This window comes from Bos indicus, chromosome 22, assembly GCF_029378745.1.
Source record: "Bos indicus isolate NIAB-ARS_2022 breed Sahiwal x Tharparkar chromosome 22, NIAB-ARS_B.indTharparkar_mat_pri_1.0, whole genome shotgun sequence".
NCBI classification, from domain to species: Eukaryota; Metazoa; Chordata; class Mammalia; order Artiodactyla; family Bovidae; genus Bos; species Bos indicus.
Genome location: NC_091781.1, coordinates 44,450,508 through 44,474,410, shown reverse-complemented (window position 1 = coordinate 44,474,410; position 23,903 = coordinate 44,450,508). Strand labels below are relative to the sequence as shown.

The 23,903-nt window shown below is 40.1% G+C and overlaps 1 protein-coding gene across 2 annotated transcripts in view; it reads right to left on the bottom strand.

The window, feature by feature from the left end:
• The window catches only part of ERC2 (ELKS/RAB6-interacting/CAST family member 2), a 990,200-nt gene that overhangs the window by 944,989 nt on the left and 21,308 nt on the right, over window positions 1-23,903 (bottom strand). For both annotated transcript variants that reach the window (XM_070776467.1, XM_070776466.1), the window contains exon 2: window positions 5,023-5,819. In XM_070776467.1, coding sequence (XP_070632568.1) covers window positions 5,023-5,679 — 657 coding nt within the window. In that variant the 5' untranslated portion in view covers window positions 5,680-5,819. The remainder of the gene's footprint in view (window positions 1-5,022; window positions 5,820-23,903) is intronic.

The following is a 23,903-nucleotide window of genomic DNA, read 5'->3' as shown; positions in this document are numbered from 1 at the left end:
ATGCAGTTTCTGATTGTTGTGGATAAAAAACACTTGATTGTGGTTTCTTATCTCTTTTACATTCTTTTCTTCCATATAGAAAAAGGTCCCGTGATTTTTTTCCTCTAAAGGGAAAATATAATAAATCATGGTAAATAGTGAGTGGTAGAAAACCTAAATAGCCAATTGTGGAAAAAAAGAAATAAATTCCTAATTAACAATAAAATCCTAATTAAACTAAATTACATTCTGAATCATTCTATCAAAACTATTCACTTTTTTCATCTAAGTATGATCTTTCTATTACAGTAGGATTCTATTCACAGCTCAGTGATCCTAGAAGGAGGTAGTAAGCATAAATTAAGATCTTAGACGTTGGCATAAAAGAGGCTAAAGCCTTAAGTCACTCAGTCCAGCTCAGTTACTTACCAGCTATGTGAACTTGGGCAAGCTGCTTATTCTCTCTACATTTATTTTTAACCTGTAAAGTGAAAAAAAGTCTAGCATCTACCTCAAATGACTAATGCAAACATTAAACATGGTAATGTACACCAAGCTCTAAGCACAATGCCTAGTGTGTAGTGAGCTCCCAAAAGAAGTCTACTGGCTGCAGTAGCAGCAATAATAGAAACAGAAGCAAAGGCAGAAGTCTGGACTGTTCTCCAAACTTCATTTCATCTAGCTCCAGTTTTTGAGAAACATAAAAACAGCACTGGTGAACATTTTTAGTGTCCCCTCATATCTGACTCTTCTCTCCTTCCTGGAAAAGAGGACTACACCTCACAGTCCCTTGTATTTGTGTCACTTCCAGCCCAAGGAACTGAGGAGCCAGTGTGCCAACTCCAGGCACTCTCTTCCTCTGCTGTAGCAATTCCTGAAACCGTGTGCCAAGATGCAGAAAACCTGGATCCTGAGTCACTGCCTGGAGGAGAGCTGCCCTGAAGAGTCACTTGGCCTGCTTCATACTTGAGGTAAATAAGAAATAAATCTCTGATGTGTTAAGTCACTGAGATGTGAGGTCTATTGAGCACTGCAGCAGGATCTACCCTATTCTGACCAACAGATATTCATATACCCCTAAAAAGGATCCTGATATACTTCAAGGGGGTGGGAGGGAGATGTTCAATTTTTTTTAATAACTTGCTTTTTGTCAATCCTTATATTCTTTATTTTGTAACACTACCTAATATTGCAAGTAATTTTCAAAATCTCCATGCTTATCCTCTCTTTTATATTTTTAATCTAAAAAAAGAAAGCAAGAGGGAGGGGACACATGTATACCTATGGCTGATTCATGTGATATATGGCTGAAGCCAACACAATATTGTAAAACAATTATTCTCCAATTAAAAATAAATAAATTTTTTAAAACAAAATAATTATAGTTTGCTAATAGGTTAATCGGAGAAGGCAATGGCACCCCACTCCAGTACTCTTGCCTGGAAAATCCCATGGACAGAGGAGCCTGGTAGGCTGCAGTCCATGAGGTCGCTAAGAGTCGGGCACAACTGAGCGACTTCACTTTCACTTTTCACATTCATGCATTGGAGCAGGAAATGGCAACCCACTCCAGTGTTCTTGCTGGAGAATCCCAGAGACGGGGGAGCCTGGTGGGCTGCCGTCTATGGGGTCGCACAGAGTCGGACACGACTGAAGCAACTTAGCAGCAACAGGTTAATACTGGGGCTTTCACTGGGTCATATGTTGCATAGTCATAGGCCACCCACAGAAACCATGGTAACATGTAATCATATCAGGTCCCAGAACAAGGAAAAGGTAATAGGAGCACCCTCAAATATTCATTTGTTTCTGGCTTAAGGCAAAATGGAACAGTTAAGTGGGATTGTGGATATTACCTGCTTTAAACTGAACCATGCCTTACAAAATAGACAAGGAGCTTAAAATATTTTTAGTTAAAACAAAAAGGTTTTGTGTGTCATTAAAGTTTACTTTAATAAATAATTTTATTTTGTCTCTTCTATGCTAATTCTTTGTGAATGTTATAGAAGACACATAACATATTAGCACAGTAGCACATCATGTCATTAATAAATATACATACGTGTATAAGTAGGTAATCTGTGCTCAAAAAACTTAATGATAAAATCATAAGAAAAAAGTAATTTTGGAGATGACAGCTTATAAAATGGATTCTATACCTTTTGTCACTTCTTGCATCATTCCTAAACTGCTTTAACCTTTTTCCAAACCAACTAAAAAGGGGAGAAAATCAGTACAGATCTGGGGAAATGCACATAGTAGTAACAGAACTTCATATACCAGCAAAGTCATTAAAAAAAAAAAAAAAGCAGAAATGATAGTGAAGGGCACTGATTTGATTTAGGAATGAAGAACAAAGCTTTCTGTTCCAATTGAAAATCACATTTCCACATCTGAAAACCAGCAAAGGCTCTGTCAGATAATCAAAGGGATAAGATGACTGCTTTCCACACACAGAACGAGAATGAAGAGCAGATTCTCAAACAGATCAGAAATGTTTCTATGAACACTTGGATTCCAATGGCGTAGCAGGCAAGGAAACGTATAGGAGGTCAGCAGATGATCCCCAGAAAGGCAGGGGGCTTCATTAGGCCAGCATCAAGACCAAGTATCAGAGAATCACTAGTTTAGCCAAGTTAGAATTATCTTCAACTTCTACAGAAAGTTAAATGACATTTGAGAATTTTTTCCAGCCAAATGGCACAACACTGTACTCCCCATCTCTTAGCATTTATTTCACTGGTAATAAGAGGTGAGGCTGGGACTTAATCCCAGGCATGTATTACTCCTGAGCCCCTGTGAACAGCAGCATATATATGAGCCTCACAGGGTAGGTTTCCCAGGTGGCGCTAGTGATAAAGAACACGCCAGCCAATGCAGGAGACCTAAGAGACAGTGGTTCAATTCCTGGGTGGGGAAGATCCCCTGGAGGCGGGCATAGCAACCCACTCCAGTATTCTTGCCTGGAGAATCCAATGGACAGAGGATCCTGGCAGTTCATTGGATTGCACAGAATGGAACACAACTGAAGCAACTTAGCACGCACAGTGTAGGTAGGATTTGAAAATGGAAACTAGCTGGGACTGAATAGACAGAGGCAGGGAGAGGGGATGCTGAGAAGGCCACTAATGGAAGGGAACAGAAAGGAATGGAAGTGAGAAATCTTGAGTATGTGTAGGAATTCACAAGTGGTAGTGTAGGGAGCAACAAACTCTGGAAAATTCTTCAAGAGATAGAATACCAGACCACCTGACCTGCCTTTTGAGAAATCTGTATGCAGGTCAGGAAGCAACAGTTAGAACTGGACATGAACAACAGACTGGTTCCAAATAGGAAAAGGAGTACATCAAGGCTGTATATTGTCACCCTGCTTATTTAACTTATTTGCAGAGTACATCATGAGAAATGCTGGGCTGGATGAAGCACAAGCTGGAATCAAGACTGCCAGGAGAAATATCAATAACCTCAGATGACACCACCCTTCTGGCAGAAAGTGAAGAAGAACTAAAGAGCCTTTTGATGAAAGTGAAAGAAGAGAGTGAAAAAGTTGGCTTAAAACTCAACATTCAGAAAACTAAGATCATGGCATCTGGTCCCATCACTTCATGGCAAATAGATGGGGAAACAGTGACAGACTTTCCTTTCTTGGGCTCCAAAATCACTGCAGATGGTGACTGCAGCCATGAAATTGAAAGACTTGCTTGCTCCTTGGAAGAAAAGCTTAGACATAATATTAAAAAGCAGAGACATTATTTTGCCAACAAAGGTCCATCTAGTCAAAGCTATGGTTTTTCCAGTAGTCATGTATGGATGTGAGAGTTGGACCATAAAGAAAGCTGAGTGCAGAAGAATTGATGCTTTTGAACTGTGTTGTTGAAGACTCTTGAGAGTCCCTTGGACAGAAAGGAGATCCAACCAGTCCATCCTAAAGGAAATCAGTCCTGAATATTCATTGGAAGGCCTGGTGCTAAAGCTGAAACTCTAATACTTTGGCCACCTGATGCGAAGAACTGACTCATTTGAAAAGACCCTGATGCTGCGAAAGATTGAAGGCAGGAGAAAAAGGGGACGACAGAGGATGAGATGGTTGGATGGCATCACCGACTCAATGGACATGAGTTTGAGTAAACTCCAGGAGTTAGTGACGGACAGGGAGGCCTGGCATGCTGCAATCCAGGGGGTTGCAAATAGTCATACATGACTGAGCGACTGAACTGAACTGAAGTGAGTGTAGCGAGCACAGATGTAGAAGGAGGTGGTATGAGATAAGACTACAAAGGCAGGGTTAGACATTCCAGGAGAAGGTGCTATAGGCTTAGTCAGAGGTATACTTCATTCTGGAGGCAACGAGTAATTATTGACAGCTTTAAAGCAGAGGAACAGCATAACTACAAGTAGACACTGGGAAAACTAATCTTGCTATGACATGGATGATGGACCAAAAGAGAGTACAAATGTGCCCTGCACATAGTTAGATGTTTAATTAGTACTGAATGGATAAAAGTAGAAAGACTAGGTTAAAATTTATCATGTTTCTCTAACATAATATCAAATCCATCCTATCCAATCCCATTTAATATTTTTCAGTTTGCTATTTAGTGAACCAACTTCCCTCATTCTAGAAGGAAATAATGTTGCTGGTGCATCAAAAAAAAAAAAATCAATTCACCAGTCAGATGTAGCCTTCTAAATGTTGTTTTTAAAGTGTATACTCTTCTTCTATTCAGGGGGAAGCACATCTGAGCTGCTTTTGGGACTACTGAAAAAGAAAACAAAATTAACCAAGTATAAAAGTTAGCCATTGAGGTGTGGTTCCCCTTCTTCTGCAACAATGTGAAAGGGTTATTGGCAAATAAGCAGATCACAAGCTGTAACTTTATCTTTCCTATACTGTCTTGTAGTCTTCATGTCAAACATGTACTAAGCCATAGGTTTCTTGATGATGCCGAACTTCCCCCTATACAGGCCGTAGTACCATCTGCAAAGCATCAACTACTCAGTGAGAAACCAAGGCTGAAAACATTGACATGAGTCATAACCTACCTGATTTTCTTCGTGGGAAACCCTCATCTGCTCCTTGAGGACAGACATCCGAGCTGCCTCTTCTTTCCTCAAGACTCTCTCCTTCTTGAGCTCAGGACTCCAGAAGGTCTTGATACTGTTCATGGAAGATCCCAACTTGCTATCCTTGATGTCAAGCTCTTTTCGTAGGAGGTCATTCTCTCTCTGAAGTTCCTTGAGCTGGGCCTGAAGGTCTAACATGGTGCTATCTCTTACCTGCCTCAACATGGAGGGGACCTGGTGGTGGTGATGATGGGATGAGCTGGTCAGACCGCCATGTTGATCCGTGTATGAAAGGACATCTGTGTGGGAAAGTCCAGCAGAGGCAATATTGGGACTACTCCCCATAGCTGTGACCCGGCCTCCATATACAGCTCGATTTGTGGCCCTTCCCAGAGTCATAGTGCCCTTTGGGTAAGTTGTTGAAGCCACCCCCTCATGATCGCTCAGATACATGGGTCCAGATGTAGCATAGGCTGCATTAAGGGACTGGATATTCTCCATGGACAGAGTCTTGCCTGTTCCTCCACCTCCCCCACTACTTGTTCTTCGGTGGCCCAGACGAGGAGACCGTGGCAAACGAGGTGATCTGGAAGGGCTACCTTCCAGATTGGTGATTGTTCTTGCACTTCCATACATTTTTCTTTTCTTATGAGGTGCTACAGAAGAGAAGGAATGCTATATTAAGTTGGAGATTAAGCCGATGTTTCCACCGTTGGCCAGAATTTTCACCACATTCTTTTCATAGTCTGTACTGGAAAATGCATCCAAACAGAGATCTGAAAAATGAGGAAAAAGAATAATCAAAAATAAATTTATTTAGAACTCTGACCATTAACAGCATTATATTTCAAAAATATGTGTGTATATGTGTGTGTGTGTGTACATATAGATGATAGATTGATGATAAGAATGATAGATAATAGTCAAACCTATGCTTATTTAAAAATAGCAAGGACCCCAAACTTTACTAAGTACATTTAAACATTTTGTAGATTTCCCCCATCATGCACCCAAGCAAGGTCAAAAGTTCTTAGAGCAAAAAAGAAGCTCATTTTTCCTTAGGAAAATGAAATTTTGCATTTTGGTCTGTGCTAAGTGATAGTTGGGGCCTCCAGAAAAATCACCATAGAATTCTGTATCATAGAGATCTTAACTATAAAATACTCCATCTGAGGCACATGACCCTCATATACAAGTGGCCTGACAGTGACTCTGATATCTTGTTTCCAAGAATGTCAACTAATCAAACAGGTTGTCACCTCCCTTCCTGTACCCATTGCAGACATCACTAATCCATCACAATCTTCTTTCCCACTAAATTCAGGACTCTTATCAACACAACATCCTAAACAGTTTACCAACCAACTGATACAGACACATGAGTTGGAACATATTGGCCATCTTGAAGTTAGAAGAAAAGAGGTGGCTCAAACCAACAAGTCTCCTATACATACTGCCAAATCCTAAACGCTCTCACCAGAGAAGATCACAGTCCCATCTCTCTCCTGGAGAGATCCCCTGGAGAAGGGAATGGTTACCCACACCAGTATTTTTGCCTGGAGAATTCCTTGGATGGAGGAGTCTGGCAGGCTACAGTCCATGGGTTCACAAAGAGTCCTACATGACTGAGCAACTAACACTTCATTTCACTCCATGGTTATGCAAGTACTTTGGGGCAGATTTATGTAGCCAGGGCTACAAGATTGTGATTATCCTCCAGTGCTAAGATCCAAATGGTCTTAATGGGAGCATCTTGGCTTCCTGTTCTTCCTCTTAGGGTATGTTTAGTGTACTTTCTTTTTCTTCAGCTTTTAGACACAGAGACCACAGATTTTTGGAGAGAAGCCAACTGAGGTTCAAATATCCACTTTAACGCTGACAAGCTGAGTGACCGTGGCAAACTGTCTGCTATGTGCTTCCTTTCTCTGATCCATAAAATGTGGGTAAAATTACCTAAATCAGTACTGTAAGAAATATGTAAGATAATGTTTTTAAAACACCCAGTTTGATACCTAGCACAGAATAGTCAATAAATAGTTTTTGTTGGTAGTATCAGTGAGATAAGTACATTAATAGCATTATAGAAGTCATCTTTTATTTTACCTGCATATCATTCATTCTCCCTCCACTCCCCACCGCCCCCCCAATTCCTGGTAATACTCTCCATTTTTCTCAGAGAAATTATTTCCAAATCTCTACCCACAATTCATTAGGTTTAGGTAAGGCTGACTCTCTTTACTCTATCCTGGAGGCTGCCAGTGGTAAGAACATGACCCAGACCTGGCTGATCATCACATTTCATCCCCCAGACATGACAGCTGGTTTAGGGATGGGCATGTGACCCACAGTCATTCAAAGTCAGTCCAAATCATGACTTTTGCTGGAATAACTGGGAAAGATAAACTCTTTTCCAGCTAGAATTATATGCTCTCAAGATAGAGTTTCTGAGTACTACCATGTGGAAAGTGCTTTCCTGAGATTGAAGCTAATGCAAAGGAAAGCAGAGCCAATCTTTGAACGGTATGAAATCAAACCAGATGACATCATCCGATACTCTGCACCCAGCAGTTACTGAAGCCACATCTATCCCTAGGCCATTATAGCTACACGTGCCAGGCAGACTGACTACGTTAATGGTCCCAACTCTATACCCTTCCTCTATCTGAGTCCTTGGCTGTGCCCTCCCAATCTGACTCTGGGTTCAGTCATGTGACTTGCTTTGGTCAAAAGGTGATAGTAAATGTGAAGCCTGCAATAGCACTTATGTGTTTACCTTCTCGTTCATTTTCTTCTGCCACAGAAATTTTAAAACATGCCCACCCTAGCCTGCTGAAAGATGAGAAATACAGAGTCAAGATGTCCTGTGAGTGAGAGTGCAGTTGCTCAGTAGTGTCCAACTCTTTGTGATCCCATGGACTGTAGCCTACCAGGCTCCTACATCCATGGGATTTTCCAGGCAAGAATACTGGAGTGGGTTGCCATTTCCTTCTCCAGATCTTCCCAACCCAGGGATTGAACCCAGATCTCCTGCATTGTAGGCAGATGCTTTACTGTCTGAGCCAACAGGGAAGTTTTTTTTTTTTCCTAGCCAATAGCCAACCAACCCCCCAGACACTTGAGCAAGCCCAGCCAAGATCAGCAGAGCTGCCTAGCCACCCAGTGGCTGACCACAGGTGCATGAGCAAGTCCAGCTGAGATCCAGAGGGCCCCATACACTCATAGACAATATAAAAATGTCTTAGTATGTCACTGAGTTTTGTGGCTGGTTGTTTTGGAGCATTACTAAGGCAACAGATCACGATACATTCACCAATAAATTTTATTTTTTGCTACAGTCAATTCTAATCAGAGTATCTGTCATTTATGCTCAAGAGACTCCTCACATATAGCATAAAGAAATACTTTGCATATAGGCTTCTTCTTTCCCTAAAAAGTCCCTCCAAAGAGTTATACACCTGTTTCTAACTAGTGAACTTAATTTCAAATCTCTATGTTGCTCAAAGCTTAATTTTGGTTTCCTTGAAAACATACAAAAATCATTTTGTATCTAAACCTTTTGCACAAATAATATGTTTAAAAAAAAAAAAACAGGTGAGTCAACAGGCCCAACAATAGGAATTCAGTTACATAAATGATGAGAGAGAGACAGACAGAAGTTAGAATAATGTGACCATTACATGAATATTTAATGAGATAGAAAGACACTCATGACATACTAGTAGTGGGGGTAAGTAGACTAAAAAAAATTTTTATGGCCGATTCACATTTTAAAACATACATGCATACACACTAACTTGCAGAGAAGACTGGAACAATACATGTTGAAATGTTAACAGTGATTGGGTTCAAATGGTTTTCATTTTCTTCTTTTGTTTATTTGCATGTTCTAAATTTTCTACATTTTCCATTGTCTTTTTTAGTCTCTATCCATTTCAACTCTGATCTTTGTTATTTTCCTCCTCCTAGTAACTTGGAGGTTAGTTTGTGCTTTTGCCAGTTCCTTGAGATATAAAGTTAGGCTATCTATTTGAGATCTTTCTTTTCTCTTAACTTAAGTATTCATCACTATCAACTTAAGAAAATAATGTTTCCTTCTATAGTTTCAATAGTTAAATTAATTGTTATTTTTGCTATGCTTAGAACTTAGGCCCTAGCTAAGCCACCACTTCGGAGAAGGCAATGGCACCCCACTCCAGTACTCTTGCCTGGAAAATCCCATGGACAGAGGAGCCTGGTAGGCTGCAGTCCATGAGGTCGCTAAGAGTCAGACGCAACTGAGCGACTTCACTTTCACTTTTCACTTTCATGTATTGGAGAAGGAAATGGCAACCCACTCCAGTGTTCTTGCTTTGAAAATCCCAGGGATGGGGAAGCCTAGTGGGCTGCCGTCTATGGGGTCGCCCAGAGTCGGACACGACTGAAGTGACTTACAGTACAGTAAGCCACCACTTACAGATATTATCTTCCAAGAAGAAGTAATGAAATCTGACTTGCCCTTCTCTATCTTCTCTTGTGTCTAGAGGCTGACATTTCTGAGGTCTCTAGCTAGGTTTGAAGTCCCAATCCAAATTCAGTAAAATTTACACCCACACAGATTTAATCTTCAGTAACATTACCAGCTCAGCTGGCCAAGGCTTCAGAGAATTGCAACCACCAACAAACAAAAAGATTTCCTTTTAGAAACACACAACACACACATAACATATAACATGCACAGATATATTAACTTGCTTGAAATAATGTTTCTTTGTTTAAATATTTGAATACTCTTTTTCTACATTTAGTATCAGCAGTTTAGTGTCATAGAATGGATTGAAAAGTTTTCCATTTTTCATATAGCCTCAAATAGCATAATATGAAACTTCTCTATTCCTGAAATGTTTGGTAGAACACACCCATAAAATTAAACATGCTTAGTTGTTATCTTCTAACTTTTTACTATGCTTACTGATCTATTCAGATTTGTTACCTATTTTGTGTCAATGATCATTAAAATATTTCTTCAGGAACAGTCTGTTGTATTGAGATTTTTCAGTCTTCCTAGTGTTGTTCTGTATAATTCTTCCTTCAAAATTTTAAAATCTCTTCAAATTATGTCTCCATCGAATTCTTAATGTTGCTTATATTTTTCTGTTTCTCTTGATGACAACATGACAAATGCTTGTCTATGTTCTACTGATACGTTTTACTATAGTTTGTCTCCCATTTCATCAATATCTCTTTATCCTTAATAGTAATTTCTATTTCCTATGTGTTTATTTTTGTTATATTTGCCATTTTGCAGTAAATGTTCATTTATCTTCAGTCATGTTTTCTGACAAATGCATGTAAGATTACACATACTGGCTAGATGTTTTATGCATAAAATCTTTCTGTAAACATCTTGCTATTTTTCTTTTGAAATTTTTTCTATTCTAGGAAATATTCAGGATACATTTAAATGTCAAAGTAGATAGATGTTTTGGGCTAAAACTTTGTAGTCTTAATTTTATGGCATTGGGATCACAGAATATAACATATATATCTCCTAACCTTTGACACTTGCCAAGACTTTCTAAATGGCCCAATAAATGATTAGTTTCCTTAATTTTTAAAACAGCTAATAAAAGTTTATAGAAAAAATTTAAATTCATATATGTATACAGAAGAAAGTGAAAACACCCTCAATTTTGTCCTTCATAGACAACCTCTATGGTGTTGTTTCCGATTCCTATTGTGCGTATTTATATAATTTCAGATAGAATTCATATCGCATTCAGATGCTGCAGAAGTGACACTGTTCCAGCTCTGGGCCTGGCCTTGAACAGACCTAGCAGCTTCTGATTTTGCTCTCTTCAAAAGCAGAGTTGTAACTGAAAAAAGAAACAACACAGAAAGGCCCTGGAAGATGAGATACGACATGGAGAGAGATCATAAGAAGGAAAGCACAAGTAACCCAGCCAACAGCCAGCACTAAGATGCCGGCCTGGTAAGACAGCCGCCTCTCACCTTCCAGCCCAGCCCAGCTGCCATCTGAAATCAGTGCGTGAGTGACAGCGAACACTGTGCAACACGAAGGACCACTCAGTCAATCCATGTAGCGACAGGAAATAATTCATTCTTGTTTAAAGCCTTCTGAGCTTGAAGGGTTTTGGTGGTTTTTACATAGCAAAAGAACTGAAACAGTCACTTAGTGTTTCACTGAACGGCTATCCAATCATTTCCTCAACTAACCACCTATTATGAGACACGCTGGGACATGTTGTTGTTCAGTCACTGAGTCATGTCCGACTCTGCAACCCCATGCACTGCAGCATGCCAAACTCTCCTGTCTTCCACTATCTCCCAAAATTTGCTCAAATTCATGCTCATTGAGTATGACATGCTATCTAATCATCTCATTCTCTGCCATCCCCTTCTCCTTTTACCTTCAATCTTTCCCAGCTTTAGGGTCTTTTCCAGTGAATTGGCTCACTGGGACACTTAATTTCTTTTTAAAATTTTAAAATATCTCAGTCAGTATTCTGATAGAGAAAGCTTTGCCTACATCTCTTATTACTCCCCTAGGATAAGGTTCTAGAAGTAACATTACAAGATTGAAATTTAAAGGCTCTTGATACCCACATCAAAACTCCCTTCAGAAATGTTAACACAATTTACACTCAGACCCTCTCACCCTTGGATATCTTTCCTCTACAGCCTCTAGTCTTTATTCTCAACTCAGCACAGAAGCTATCATCTCTTGAGGCTGCTAAAAGTCTCTGAATTACCCAACTCAGGATCACCACATATTTAGTAAATAAACCTTGAAAAGTATTTATTAAGCACCATTAATGTGCTACAGTAGCTCTGCTTTAGGTCAGTGCTCTTCAACAGCACTTGCCTGTTCAGATAAACAAGGCTTAATGGGGTTTTGATTGTACACCAAGGTGTCTCAGACACTTTAGGACACCAAGCTGGGTTGTGACTAGAACTGAGGAACTTCCCTGCCAGTCAAGTGCTTAGAACTCCCTGCTCCCATTGTAGAGAGTGCACATTTGACCCCTTGTCAGAGAACTAAGATCCCACATGCCACACAGTACAGGCAAAACAATTTTTTTAAATAAACAAAACTGAAAATGTAAGGTATAAATCAATCACCAAATTTATGTGACAAGAGAATCCCTTTTCCCTTCCAAATACCTGAATTCACTGAACATTCCACTTTATTCATGCAATAATTATATTTTAACCACCAGCTTAATTCCCACTCTTGAAAGCTGGGGATAAAGCCGTGATTGAAACAGACACATCTCCTGTCTATGGGAAGTTTACACACGAGAGGAGACTTTCTCAACATTTTCTTCATCTCATATCTAACAAAGTTGGAGGGGAAGATGGTGACAGGAATTAGGCACTGCTTGCAGGGCATGGACATGAAACTTACCCAAAAGGCTCAGAAATGACCTCTTGAGAAATACAGAAGATCAAGCGAATGACTGTTTGGAGTTTTAATCCTCTAGCAAAAGACATTAATATAATTCTGTATTTATTTTTCACACAACAAAGAAATGAGAATTTTAAAAAGAACTCAAGTCAGTCGTCAGCAGGCGGTGCATGTACGATGTGAGGAAATCGGTTGATGTTTCTTACATCAAGGTCACTACAGACAAGAAGCATTTTGTATAATACCATATAACTCATCGAACCAAACAGGAACTCCAGAGAACATTAAAACGGTAACAGAATAATTTTTTTATCCCTATACGTCTCTTTCTTAACAGTAAATTTTACTTAGCAACCTAGGCCCAATGCTTTATTTTGGAATTAGTCTCTTCCACCAAATTTACAAAGAGCAGGATGGCTTCCTGGAACCATTTCATTACTAACTCCAAAGCACACAAAGCGGTGTAGATTTTGCAGATTACAAAAAGGCCCAGTTGACAAGATAAATTGGAAGTAGTCAAACAGGAGATGGAAAGAATGAACATCGACAATTTAGGAATCAGTGAACTAAAATCTACTGGAATGGGCAAATTTAATTCAGATGACCATTATATCTACTACTGTGGGCAAGAATCCCTTAGAAAAAATGGAGTAGCCCTCATAGTCAACAAAAAAGTCTGAAATACAGTACCTGGGTGCAATCACAAAAACAACAGAATGATCTCTGTTTGTTTCCAAGACAAACCATTCAATATCACAATAATCCAAGTCTATGCCCCAACCACTACTGCCAAAGAAGCTTAAGTTGAACGGTTCTATGAAAACCTACAAGACCTTCTAGAACTAACATCCAAAAAAAGATGTCCTTTTCATCATAGGAGACTGGAACGGAAAAGTAGGAAGTCAAGAGATACCTGGAGTAACAGGCAAGTTTGGCCTTGCAGTGAATGAAGCAGGGCGAAGGCTAACAGAGTTCTGCCAAGAGAATGCACTGGTCATAGCAAACACCCTCTTCCACCAATACAAGAGACGACTCTACACATGGACATCACCAGATGGTCAACACTGAAATCAGATTGATTATAGTCTTTGTAGCCCAAGATTGAGAAACTCTATACAGTCAGCAAAAACAAGACCAGGGGCTGACTGTGGATCAGATCATGAGCTCCTTATTGCCAAATTCAGACTTAAATTGAAGAAAGTAGGGAAAACTACTAGACCATTCAGGTATGACCTAAATCAAATCCCTTATGATTATACAATGGAAGTGACAAATAGATTCAAGGGATTAGATCTGACAGAGTGCCTGAAGAACTATGGATGGAGGTTTGTGACACTGTACAGGAGGCAGTGATCAAGACCATCCCCAAGAAAAAGAAATGCAAAAAGGAAAAATGGTTGTCTGAAGTGGCCTTACAAATAGCTGTGAAAAGAAGAGAAGCAAAAGGCAAAGGAAAAAAGGAAAGATATACCCATCTGAATCCAGAGTTCCAAAGAATAGCAAAGAGAGACAAGAAAGCCTTCCTCAGTGATCAGTGCAAAGAAACAGAGGAAAACAATAGAATGGGAAAGACTAGAGATCTCTTCAAGAAGGTTAGAGATACCAAGGGAATATTTCATGCAAAGATGGACACAAAAAAGGACAAAAATGGTATGGACCTAACAGAAGCAGAAGATATTAAGAAGAGATGGCAAGAACACAGAAGAGTTATACAAAAAAGATCTTTATGACCCAGATAACCAGTACTCTTGCCTGGAAACTTCCATGGACGGAGGAGCCTGGTAGGCTGCAGTCCATGGGGTCACTAAGGGCACAACATAACAACTTTACTTTCACTTTTCACTTTCATGCATTGGAGAAGGAAATGGCAACCCACTCCAGTGTTCTTGCCTGGAGAATCCCAGGGACGGGGGAGCCTGGTGGGCTGCCGTCTATGAGGTCGCACAGAGTCGGACATGACTTGAGTGACTTAGCAGCAGCAGCAACCACAATGGTATGATCACTCACCTAGAGCCAGACATCCTGGAATGCAAAGTCAAGTGGGCCTTAGGAAGCATCACTACAAACAAAGCTAGTGGAGGTGATGGAATTCCAGTCGAGCTATTTCAAATCCTAAAAGATGATGCTGTGAAAGTGCTGCACTCAGTATGTCAGCAAATTTGGAAAACTCAGCAGTGGCCACAGGACTGGAAAAGGTCAATTTTCATTCCAATCCCAAAGAAAGGCAATGCCATAGAATGTTCAAACTACCACACAATTGCACTCATCTCACACGCTAGCAAAATAATGCTCAAAATTCTCCAAGCCAGGCTTCAACAGTATGTGAACTGTGAACTTCCAGATGTTCAAGCTAGATTTAGAAAAGGCAGAGGAACCAGGGATCAAATTGTCAACATCCATTGGATCACTAAAAAAGCAAGCGAGTTCCAGAAAAACATTTACTTCTGCTTTATTGACTATGCCAAAGCCTTTGACTGTGTGGATCACAATAAACTGTGGAAAATTCTGAAAGAGATGGGAATACCAGACTACCTGACCTGCCTCCTGAGAAATCACTATCCAGGTCAAGAAGTAACAGTTAGAACCGGACATCGAATAATGGACTGGTTCCAAGTTGGGAAAGGAGTTCGTCAAGGCTGTATATTGTCACCCTTCTTATTTAACTTCTATGCAGAACACATCATCCAAAATGCTGGGCTGGATGAATACAAGCTGGAATCAAGATTGCCGGGAGAAATATCAATAACCTCAGATACTCAGATGACACCACCCTTATGGCAGAAAGTGAAGAGGAACTATAGAGCCTCTTGATGAAAGTGAAAGAGGAGAGTGAAAAAACTGACTTAAAATTCAACATTCAAAAAATGAAGATCATGGCATCTGGTCCCATCACTTCATGGCAAACAGATGGGGAAACAATGGAAACAGTGACAAACTTTATTGTCTTGGGCTCCAAAATCATTGCAGATGGTGACAGCAGCCATGAAATTAAAAGACGCTTGCTCCTTGGAAGAAAAGCTGTGACCAACCTAGACAGCATATTCAAAAGCAGAGACATTACTTTGCCAACAAAGGTCCATCTAGTCAAAACTATGGTTTGTCCAGTAGTCATGTATGGATGTGAGAGTTGGACTGTGAAGAAGGCTAAGCGCCGAAGAATTGATGCTTTTGAACTGTGGTGTTGGAGAAGAGTCTTAAAGGTCCATTGGACTGCAAGGAGATCCAACCTATCCATCCTGAAGGAAATCATTCCTGAATATTCATTGGAAGGACAGATGCTGAAATTGAAACTCCAATACTTTTGATACGAAGAACTGACTCTGGAAAAGTCCCTGATGCTGGGAAAGATTGAAGGCAGGAGGAGAAGGGGATGACAGAAGACAAGATGGTTGGATGACATCACTGACTTAATGGACATGAGTTTGAGCAAGCTCCGGGAGTTAGGGATGGACAGAGAAGCCTGGCGTGCTGCAGTCCATGGGGTCACAAAGAGTCGGATACGCCTGAGAGTTGAACTGAACTGACAAGGTAAAGCAAAGGCAAATTCCCATGGCTTCAAGTCCTCCTAAGTCTCGTGATTCCTTCCTGTTCTGAGTCATTTCCAAATCCCTCAGCCCAGATGTGTTTAAGTCTCCTGATATATTTTTAGGTACATGTTTTGACAGTTGGGTTTTTTTTGGTTGCCATCTCCTAATTCTCATCTATCCCATTTTTTTCAGTTCTAAAAAATGAATCTCTGAGAAATAGCAAGATCAACTCTACTCAGTAATCAATAATGCAAGGACTCCTGTTACCCTTTACTGACTTCAAGAAAACCATTTCTATGCTTTTGCAACCACCTATAAATACATTACAGAAAATGAGGTAGCAGTTAAGATCTTACTGTTTTAAATACTATTATGAAGCCAAGATAGGCCCAATCATTGAGCTTTCTTGTAAACTCTCAAAAACACCTTCTTTCTAAACACTAATAGAGGCACAGATGTAGAGGACAAATGTATGGATATCAAGGAGGGGAAGGGGGGGGAAATTCAGAGATTGGGATTGACAGTATGCATAAGATAGATAATTAATGAGAACCTACTGTATAGCTCAGGGAACTCTACTCAGTGTTCTGTGGTGACCTGAATGGTAAGGAAATCCAAAAAGGAAGAGATATATGTATATGTACAGCTAATTCACTTTCTTGTACAGCAGAAGCAAACACAACATTGTAAAGCAACTATACTCCAATAAAAGTTAATTTTTAAAAAAATACATGCTTTCTTATATATTTATTATGTACAATCTTAAGGATAAATTAGATCAAACTGGACATAGAAACAGACAAATATTGCTGAATGTAATAAGAAATTAATTGCACACCTTTCACTTTAAAAGCACCTTATAAATAAAATCTGAAGTGCAAAGGTAGGTTCCATTTAGGCTTCAAACACTAAAATAAAAAACTGTACAGGTTTTATGAACCTATATGAATTCTTTCTCCAATTGCATATGGATTCATAAATAAAATAAACACTCATCCACTCACTCTCAAAAGGTTTAAGGACTCTTGTACTATAAGCTCAGGGGGAAAAGATGGAAAGAGCCTTGATTCCAGTCTAACTCAAGTATCTTAGACTATCATGGTCTAGAATGGTCTATTTTAAGAAAAAGTCACTTCCTGCTATCTGCTCTAAATTAGGTTAAGTTTATTTCTGCAGATCTCAGCCTCAGCCCATCACCTGAGCCCTGCTGACAGACCATGTGAGCTGAGATCATCACGATCTCCCAAGATTTATCCCAACTTAAAGTATCCTTTTTTTTTTTCTTATTGGCAACCCTAACTTTTAAAATACTTTGTGTCACAGACTACGGTTAATTCTAAAACCTTTCTGGAGGAAGTGGCTGCCCAGGAGCCAGATGCCGCCTGCACGTGTGCAATATATAACTAGTACGGTGCTCTTCAGTTCTTCAATTCTGATCTAGTTGCAGACATAAACAGAAATGGTCCTTTCACATTAAAACCAGACTCTAGCTTCTCCTCAAAAATCTGAAAATCTGACAATGTCAGGTCTGCTTCCTTACATGCCAACAACTGGTCAGAGCCAACCAGCAGCCGTCTCTTCAAGAATGGACATGAATCTTCCAGTTGGCCACAGTTCCCCTCCATTCCCTATTACCTTTTAACAGGCTGATTCCTTCTTTTCATGTTTGCCCCTACAGGCATTTAAATTTTACCGCTTCTATTCATTTGCTGCTGCTGCTAAGTCGCTTCAGTCATGTCCGACTCTGTGCGATCCCATAGACGGCAGCCCACCAGGCTTCCCATCCTTGGGATTCTCCAGGCAAGAACACTGGAGTAGGTTGCCATTTCCTTCTCCAATGCATGGAAGTGGAAAGTGAAAGTGAAGTCGTTCAGTCGTGTCCAACTCTAGCAACCCCATGGACTGCAGCCCACCAGGCTCCTCCATCCATGGGATTTTCTGCGAAAAAGTACTGGAGTGGGGTGCCATTGCCTTCTCCATCTACTCATTTAAAAGATCTTAAATAAAAATTTGCTCTCCTTTATCACCTGCTTCAAGTCCATCACCAAATCCTATCAATTCTACCTCTAAAATATCTCTCAATCTCTTTATTTCTTATTTCCACTTCTATTATCACCACCCTGTTGCACCAACATCACTGCCTAAGCTCTCCCATACCCACCTAAAGCATCTCCCCTTTCCTAAAACTCCTCCATTTTATTTCTCACACATGAGCTAAACTATTTTAAGGAACAATTCTGATCAAAAAATGTCTTCCCGTACTCACTTAAACCCCTTCCAAGCTTCCCAGTGCTTTTAGACAAAGACCAAAATCCTTCCCATGGTCTGAGGCCACTCAGGATCTTGTTCCAGCATCCTTTCTTGCCACTTTCTTCACTGACTCTGCCTGGGTCTTCTCTCTGTTGCTCAGGTGCATCAAGTCCCTTCCAGTCTCAGAACCTTCATACATGTTGTCCTCTTTGCTGGGCTAATTCCTCTCCATCGTTTTGATCACAGAATACAACAGGATACCCATCCACAAGGTCTATCCCATCCAAATCAGGTCTCTCAGCTATCTTGTCTCAAAGTATAATGCTTTTTCTTATGGTATGAAAGACTTTTTTTTTTTAATAAGAGAAGCTGACTTCATCTTCCCTGCAATGGTTTTCTGAGTGTCTCTCTTGCTTCAACTAAATAGGGTGACCAAGTAGCCTGGATCTTTTAGGTAAGGTATAAGAAAGCCTTTTGTAACCCAACCAAGGCTGCACCTCCTCAGATCCTTGGTTTACAAAATAAGCCATTAAGAAGAGGATATGTACAAAAGATTCTGGAGCCTTCAGGGAAGAAAGTCATTGACACCCAAGTCATGATTCCTAGGATTCAGAATATGTGAGATCTCTGTGAGGAGACAAAAATGGTTGCAAATAAGACTAGAGTTTCCAGAAATAAAGTAATTTCTTCAAGATAACAGACAGTCCATGTTGGTGACTGGGACTCAAGTGACCCAGGAGTCATGGAGAAGTTTGTATGGACAAGCAAGTGGGTGAGACAGAAAGCTCCTTGAGATCCTGCCATGCCAAGCAGAGCCTGTGCGGTGGGGCACAACCCTGTGCATGAGGTGGGGCTGTAAATCAGGAGGAGTCCATGTAAGTCCATGTCTCCTAGCAGGGTTCCCAATAGCAGACAATGAGACAAGGATTGGGATGCAGAAGGTAATCCCAGGGAATATTGAAGGGAGAGTTTGGTGCTAAGACAAAGAAGTGAAGGAAGCCAATACAGGGTGCATTTTCAAGGAAGTTTCTGCTACAGACAACTGGGTTCAATTCTGCTGAAAGAGCTCCAAGAGACAGTGCAGAACCTGCCTCTTAGGTATACCTCTTTAAAGGCAGAGGGCTGCTCCCCTGGCACTCCCAGTCTGTGCTACGTGGAGACCAAGAAAAAGCTCTCATGTTCCAACACAGGCCACGAGTGCTGAGGAGATGAGGGTGGGGCACCAACACCATCTGCTGCACCACGCACGGCCCAGCAGTGGCTGAGCTTGGCCCTGGGAGATAGGATCAGCCTTCCCTCGTGCGACCATACAGTGGTCATCATAGAGGGACCCACAGCATCTTCCATCTGAGAAAGGCCAGTCTCACCAGCAGCACTTTGTGGCACAAAGGTGCAATCATGTGGCGTAACGGTGGGACAACACATCTCTGGGCTTGGATTTATACCTGTTTCCCCCTCGCTTCAGGGCACTGTAATCCTGCAGTAGGGGTCAAGCAGGGAGATGAGGAAAAATGGAGAGAGATGGGAGGAACCCTAGTGGAAAGACCTAGAACTTCCAGCTAAGCTGGCGGGTGGGTTCTAGCGGTTTTTGTTTCCTCTGGACAAAGGAAAATTGAAGCAAGGTTTCTGAGTATATTATATTATTTCATATAATCCATATATGACCTAAAGCACTTCCCACATTATAATTCCATATTAATTTGTGTGATTCTTTGTTGGAGTCTCTCGACCTTCCTACTATAAACCCCTACACTGTACCCAGGGCTTAACATTTGTTTTAACATTTGTGGGACCCAGGGCAAGAGTACAAACAGAAATCCAAGTACCATATGTCTATATATTTTATAGTTATAAATTGAGATAAAAAACTAGTAAATAAAATTAATTTTATCTTCTTACCATGACAAATATAAAGATACAGAAGATAAATTTTGAACTTAGAATTCCTGGTCTCTTCAGAGCTTTGGCCAAAACATGATGACAAGAGGCATGTGTTCCCCCAGCCAACAGCCTTCTTGCCCCATTCCTGGCTCAACCACCCCCAGAGGCCTCACACATGTGAACTCCACAGACTGTACACTAACCTAGCTCTGTCTATACCAGGGGCCAGCAAACTTTTCTTTAAAAAGACCAGATAGTAAATATTTTAGGCTTTATGGGCCATTTGTTCTCTGTCACAACTATTCACTCTGCCATTTCAGCACAAAAGCAGTCACAGACAATTTGTGATCAAATGAGTGTAGGTGTGTTTGAATAAAACTTTATTTATAAAAACATGTGTTACGTACACTTAACCCACAGGCAGTAGCTTCCTGACACATGGTCTATACTTTCACAAATAGGTACCCCTCAGCTATGGTTTTTTCAGTACTCATGTACAGATGTAAGAATTGGACTATAAAGAAGGCTGAGTACTGAAGAATTGATGCTTTCAAACTGGTGCTAGAGAAGACTCTTGAGAGTCCCTTGGACAGGAAGGAGATCAAACCAGTCAATTCTCAAGAAAATCAATCCTGAGTATTGATTGGAAGGACTGATGCTGAAGCTGAAGCTCCAATACTTTGGCCACCTGATGTGAAGAAGTGACTCATAGAAAAGACCTTGATGCTGAGAAAGGCAGCAGGAGAAGGGGATGACAAAGGGTGAGATGGTTGGATGGCATCACTGACTCGATGGACATGAGTTTGAGCGAGCTCCAGGAGATAGTGAAGGACAGGGAAGCCTCGCATGCTGCTGCCAAGGATCACGAAGAGTCAGACATGACTTAGGGACTGAACAAGAACAGCAGCAACTCTAGGCCTAACAGTGTACACAGTGGTTTGTCCTCAGAAGGAAAGACTTTGGCAAAGAAATCCAAGCAGACCTTGGACGACCACTCAGGTTCACTTAAGCAGTGGAGGTCCCAGGCCTGTATGTACCCAGAGCTGACTCTGGAATGCCAGGCAGAGGTTCCAGGTGGGAACCTCCATGTGGCCCTACAGACCCCTCCCCCATGGGGAACATGCAGGAAGATGAGGGCCACAGTGGGCCCTCTAAAGCCTCAGGTCCTATGCAGGTGCTCTTCCTGACCAGAGCTAAGGGTACACAGAAGATACATAAAATAGTTTTTGAATATTTGAAAGAATATATATTATGAACTCTTATCATATGATTGAAATCACTTCCATGGCATTTAATGCAATAATTCTGTAATTGTAGCCAGAGAGGTGAGACATAGTATTTTAAAAAAGGAAAGAGAGGACCTCAAAATTAGACCCATGGGGAATCCTATCTCTAATTTCTTAATGTTCAGCTTTAAGTAAATTTCTTTAGTCTGCCAATCTTTATTTTTCTTATCTGTAAAATGAGTATAATAACAGTATTGTCCATAGTGATTTGGGAAAAATTAAAGATGATAGAAGAAAAGTAATTATTAGTACAACGTCCAGCACAGAGCTAATACTCAATAAAAGTTAACTTTGATCAGCCTAAGGCTACCAGAACAGGGCACAGTGGTTTTGAACCTGAAAGTTGTCTTAGAATTCTCAGCCCACTAAGCTTGCCTGGTTAGACATTCCAGAGTCAAACTTGGCTCTCTATTCAAAAATGCTTAAGACATCAAACATTTTTTAAAACTGGAAAGAAAAATAGACATGTTCCCATTATGTGAAGGCTACAACCCTATATATATATATATATACACACACACATACACACATATATGTAAGTATTGAAAGTCCTAATAATAAGCCTTTTCATACTGTTCATAGGGTTGCCAACAAAGGTCCATCTAATCAAAGCTATGGTTTTTCCAGTAGCCATGTATGGATGTAAGAGTTGGACTATAAAGAAAGCTGAGCACCAAAGAATTGATGCTTTTGACCTGTGATGTTGGAGAAGACTCTTGAGATTCCCTTGGACTGCAAGGAGATCAAACCAGTCCATCCTAAAGGAAATCAGTCCTGGAAACTGACTCCTTGGAAAAGACCCTGATGCTGGGAAAGATTGAAAGTGGGAGGAGACAGGGACGACAGAGGAGGAGATGGTTGGATGGTATCACCGACTCAATGGACAAGCTCTGGGAGTTGGTGATGGACAGGGAAGCCTGGCATGGGGTCTCAAAAAGTTGAACACAACTGAGTGACTGAACTGAATAATAAGCCATTTCCTCTTTACCACAATGATATGAACTGAGGGGAACAAAAAGCCTAGCTTGATGTAGCAGAGATTTTAAAAAATACTTTCTCATCATTTCCAAGAAGCTCTCTGCAACTCAGACACTCTCATCCACATATCACGACTCTCTCCTTTAGTTCCCCCAAACTCATTTTATAATTGCTATTTTCCATGTGCAGATTTAGCATGATTACATGTTCAGCTGCCTTGGCTATATTTCACAATAAGGTGCTGAAGTGAAAGGCTGACTACATTCTATACTACAAGGTAAGGACTCTGTTTACCAAGTATTAATTAATTGTACTTTCCATGGACCATTTTTCTTTTAATTTGAAACATTATCAATTTCTTCTAAGGGATTAAATTTAAAATCTGGAGCACCTAAAAACTTTTGTTACAGGAACAGACCACTAGGTACTACACAGCTATATCCACAAGTTTAAAATATAGCAAAATCCCAAGCAACAATCAGTAAAAGTAAAATAATTTGAGATGTTAAACCAAATTTTAAGAAAATAATTATGGTTAATATAATATGCTGATTATAACAACATTTTCATTGCTTCATAAAGTTTCATAAATGTAACAAATTAAGTTGATTGCACTGAAGAGATAAATAAGGTTTTTAGATTCATTTTTAAAACATCTGTGCATTTCCTTTAATCTGCAAACATAAAATGTCAATTGGCAAAGCTCTAGCTATAGTGTACTTACCAAAAAAAAAAAAAAATTTTTCAGGAATTATTGGGTCTTACACTAAAAAAAATCCTCAATCTGTCAACTAACAGATGTTTCAGAGAAAATGACAGAAAGGTAGAAGAACAACAACTCTACCTCTTTGCCCCTAAACATCCAATCACACAAAAATTTTCTACATTTAAAATCAACATGTTAGGATTATGTCTAAATAGCCTTTTACTGGAAAAGAATATACACATAATCATATACACAAGGAACATTTTTAGCAAAGATTGTAAACTATTCCAAAAAAAAAATACCACAATCAATAGGAAGGGATGGGAAACAGCTTAAATGGGCAGATGAGACAAGCATTCATCTATGTATTCTGGAAAAAAGATACAGAAAAAATGTTATATGCTAACTCTGGGGTCTCTGAAAAATATGATTGATCATCACAGAGGAGTCACATGAGGCTTCAGCAAGGCCCAAGTTCAGAGTGTTTAATAGTATTCAGGAACCACTCTAAAAAGTGAAATTGTAATGAATAAGAGTCAGTTACTGCATTAAGTCATCAAGTTAAAACCCTTAGTGCACAGACAAGGGTAGACTTATCTAACAAAATATATTAAAAGGGAAATCACGCAGCATAGTTCAAATCTATTCAACAGATATTTCAAGAACAAATCTGTAATATGATTTCGGATCTTCAAGACACTCAAATTCCTCCATTTCAAAAGGGAACCATAGCCCCTTTATTCAGGTTTACATAAGAAACTCCAGTTACTGTGAAAGGCTGCCAGGTGCTGTGAGCATTGGAAATAGATGAGAGAACCTTTCAGGTA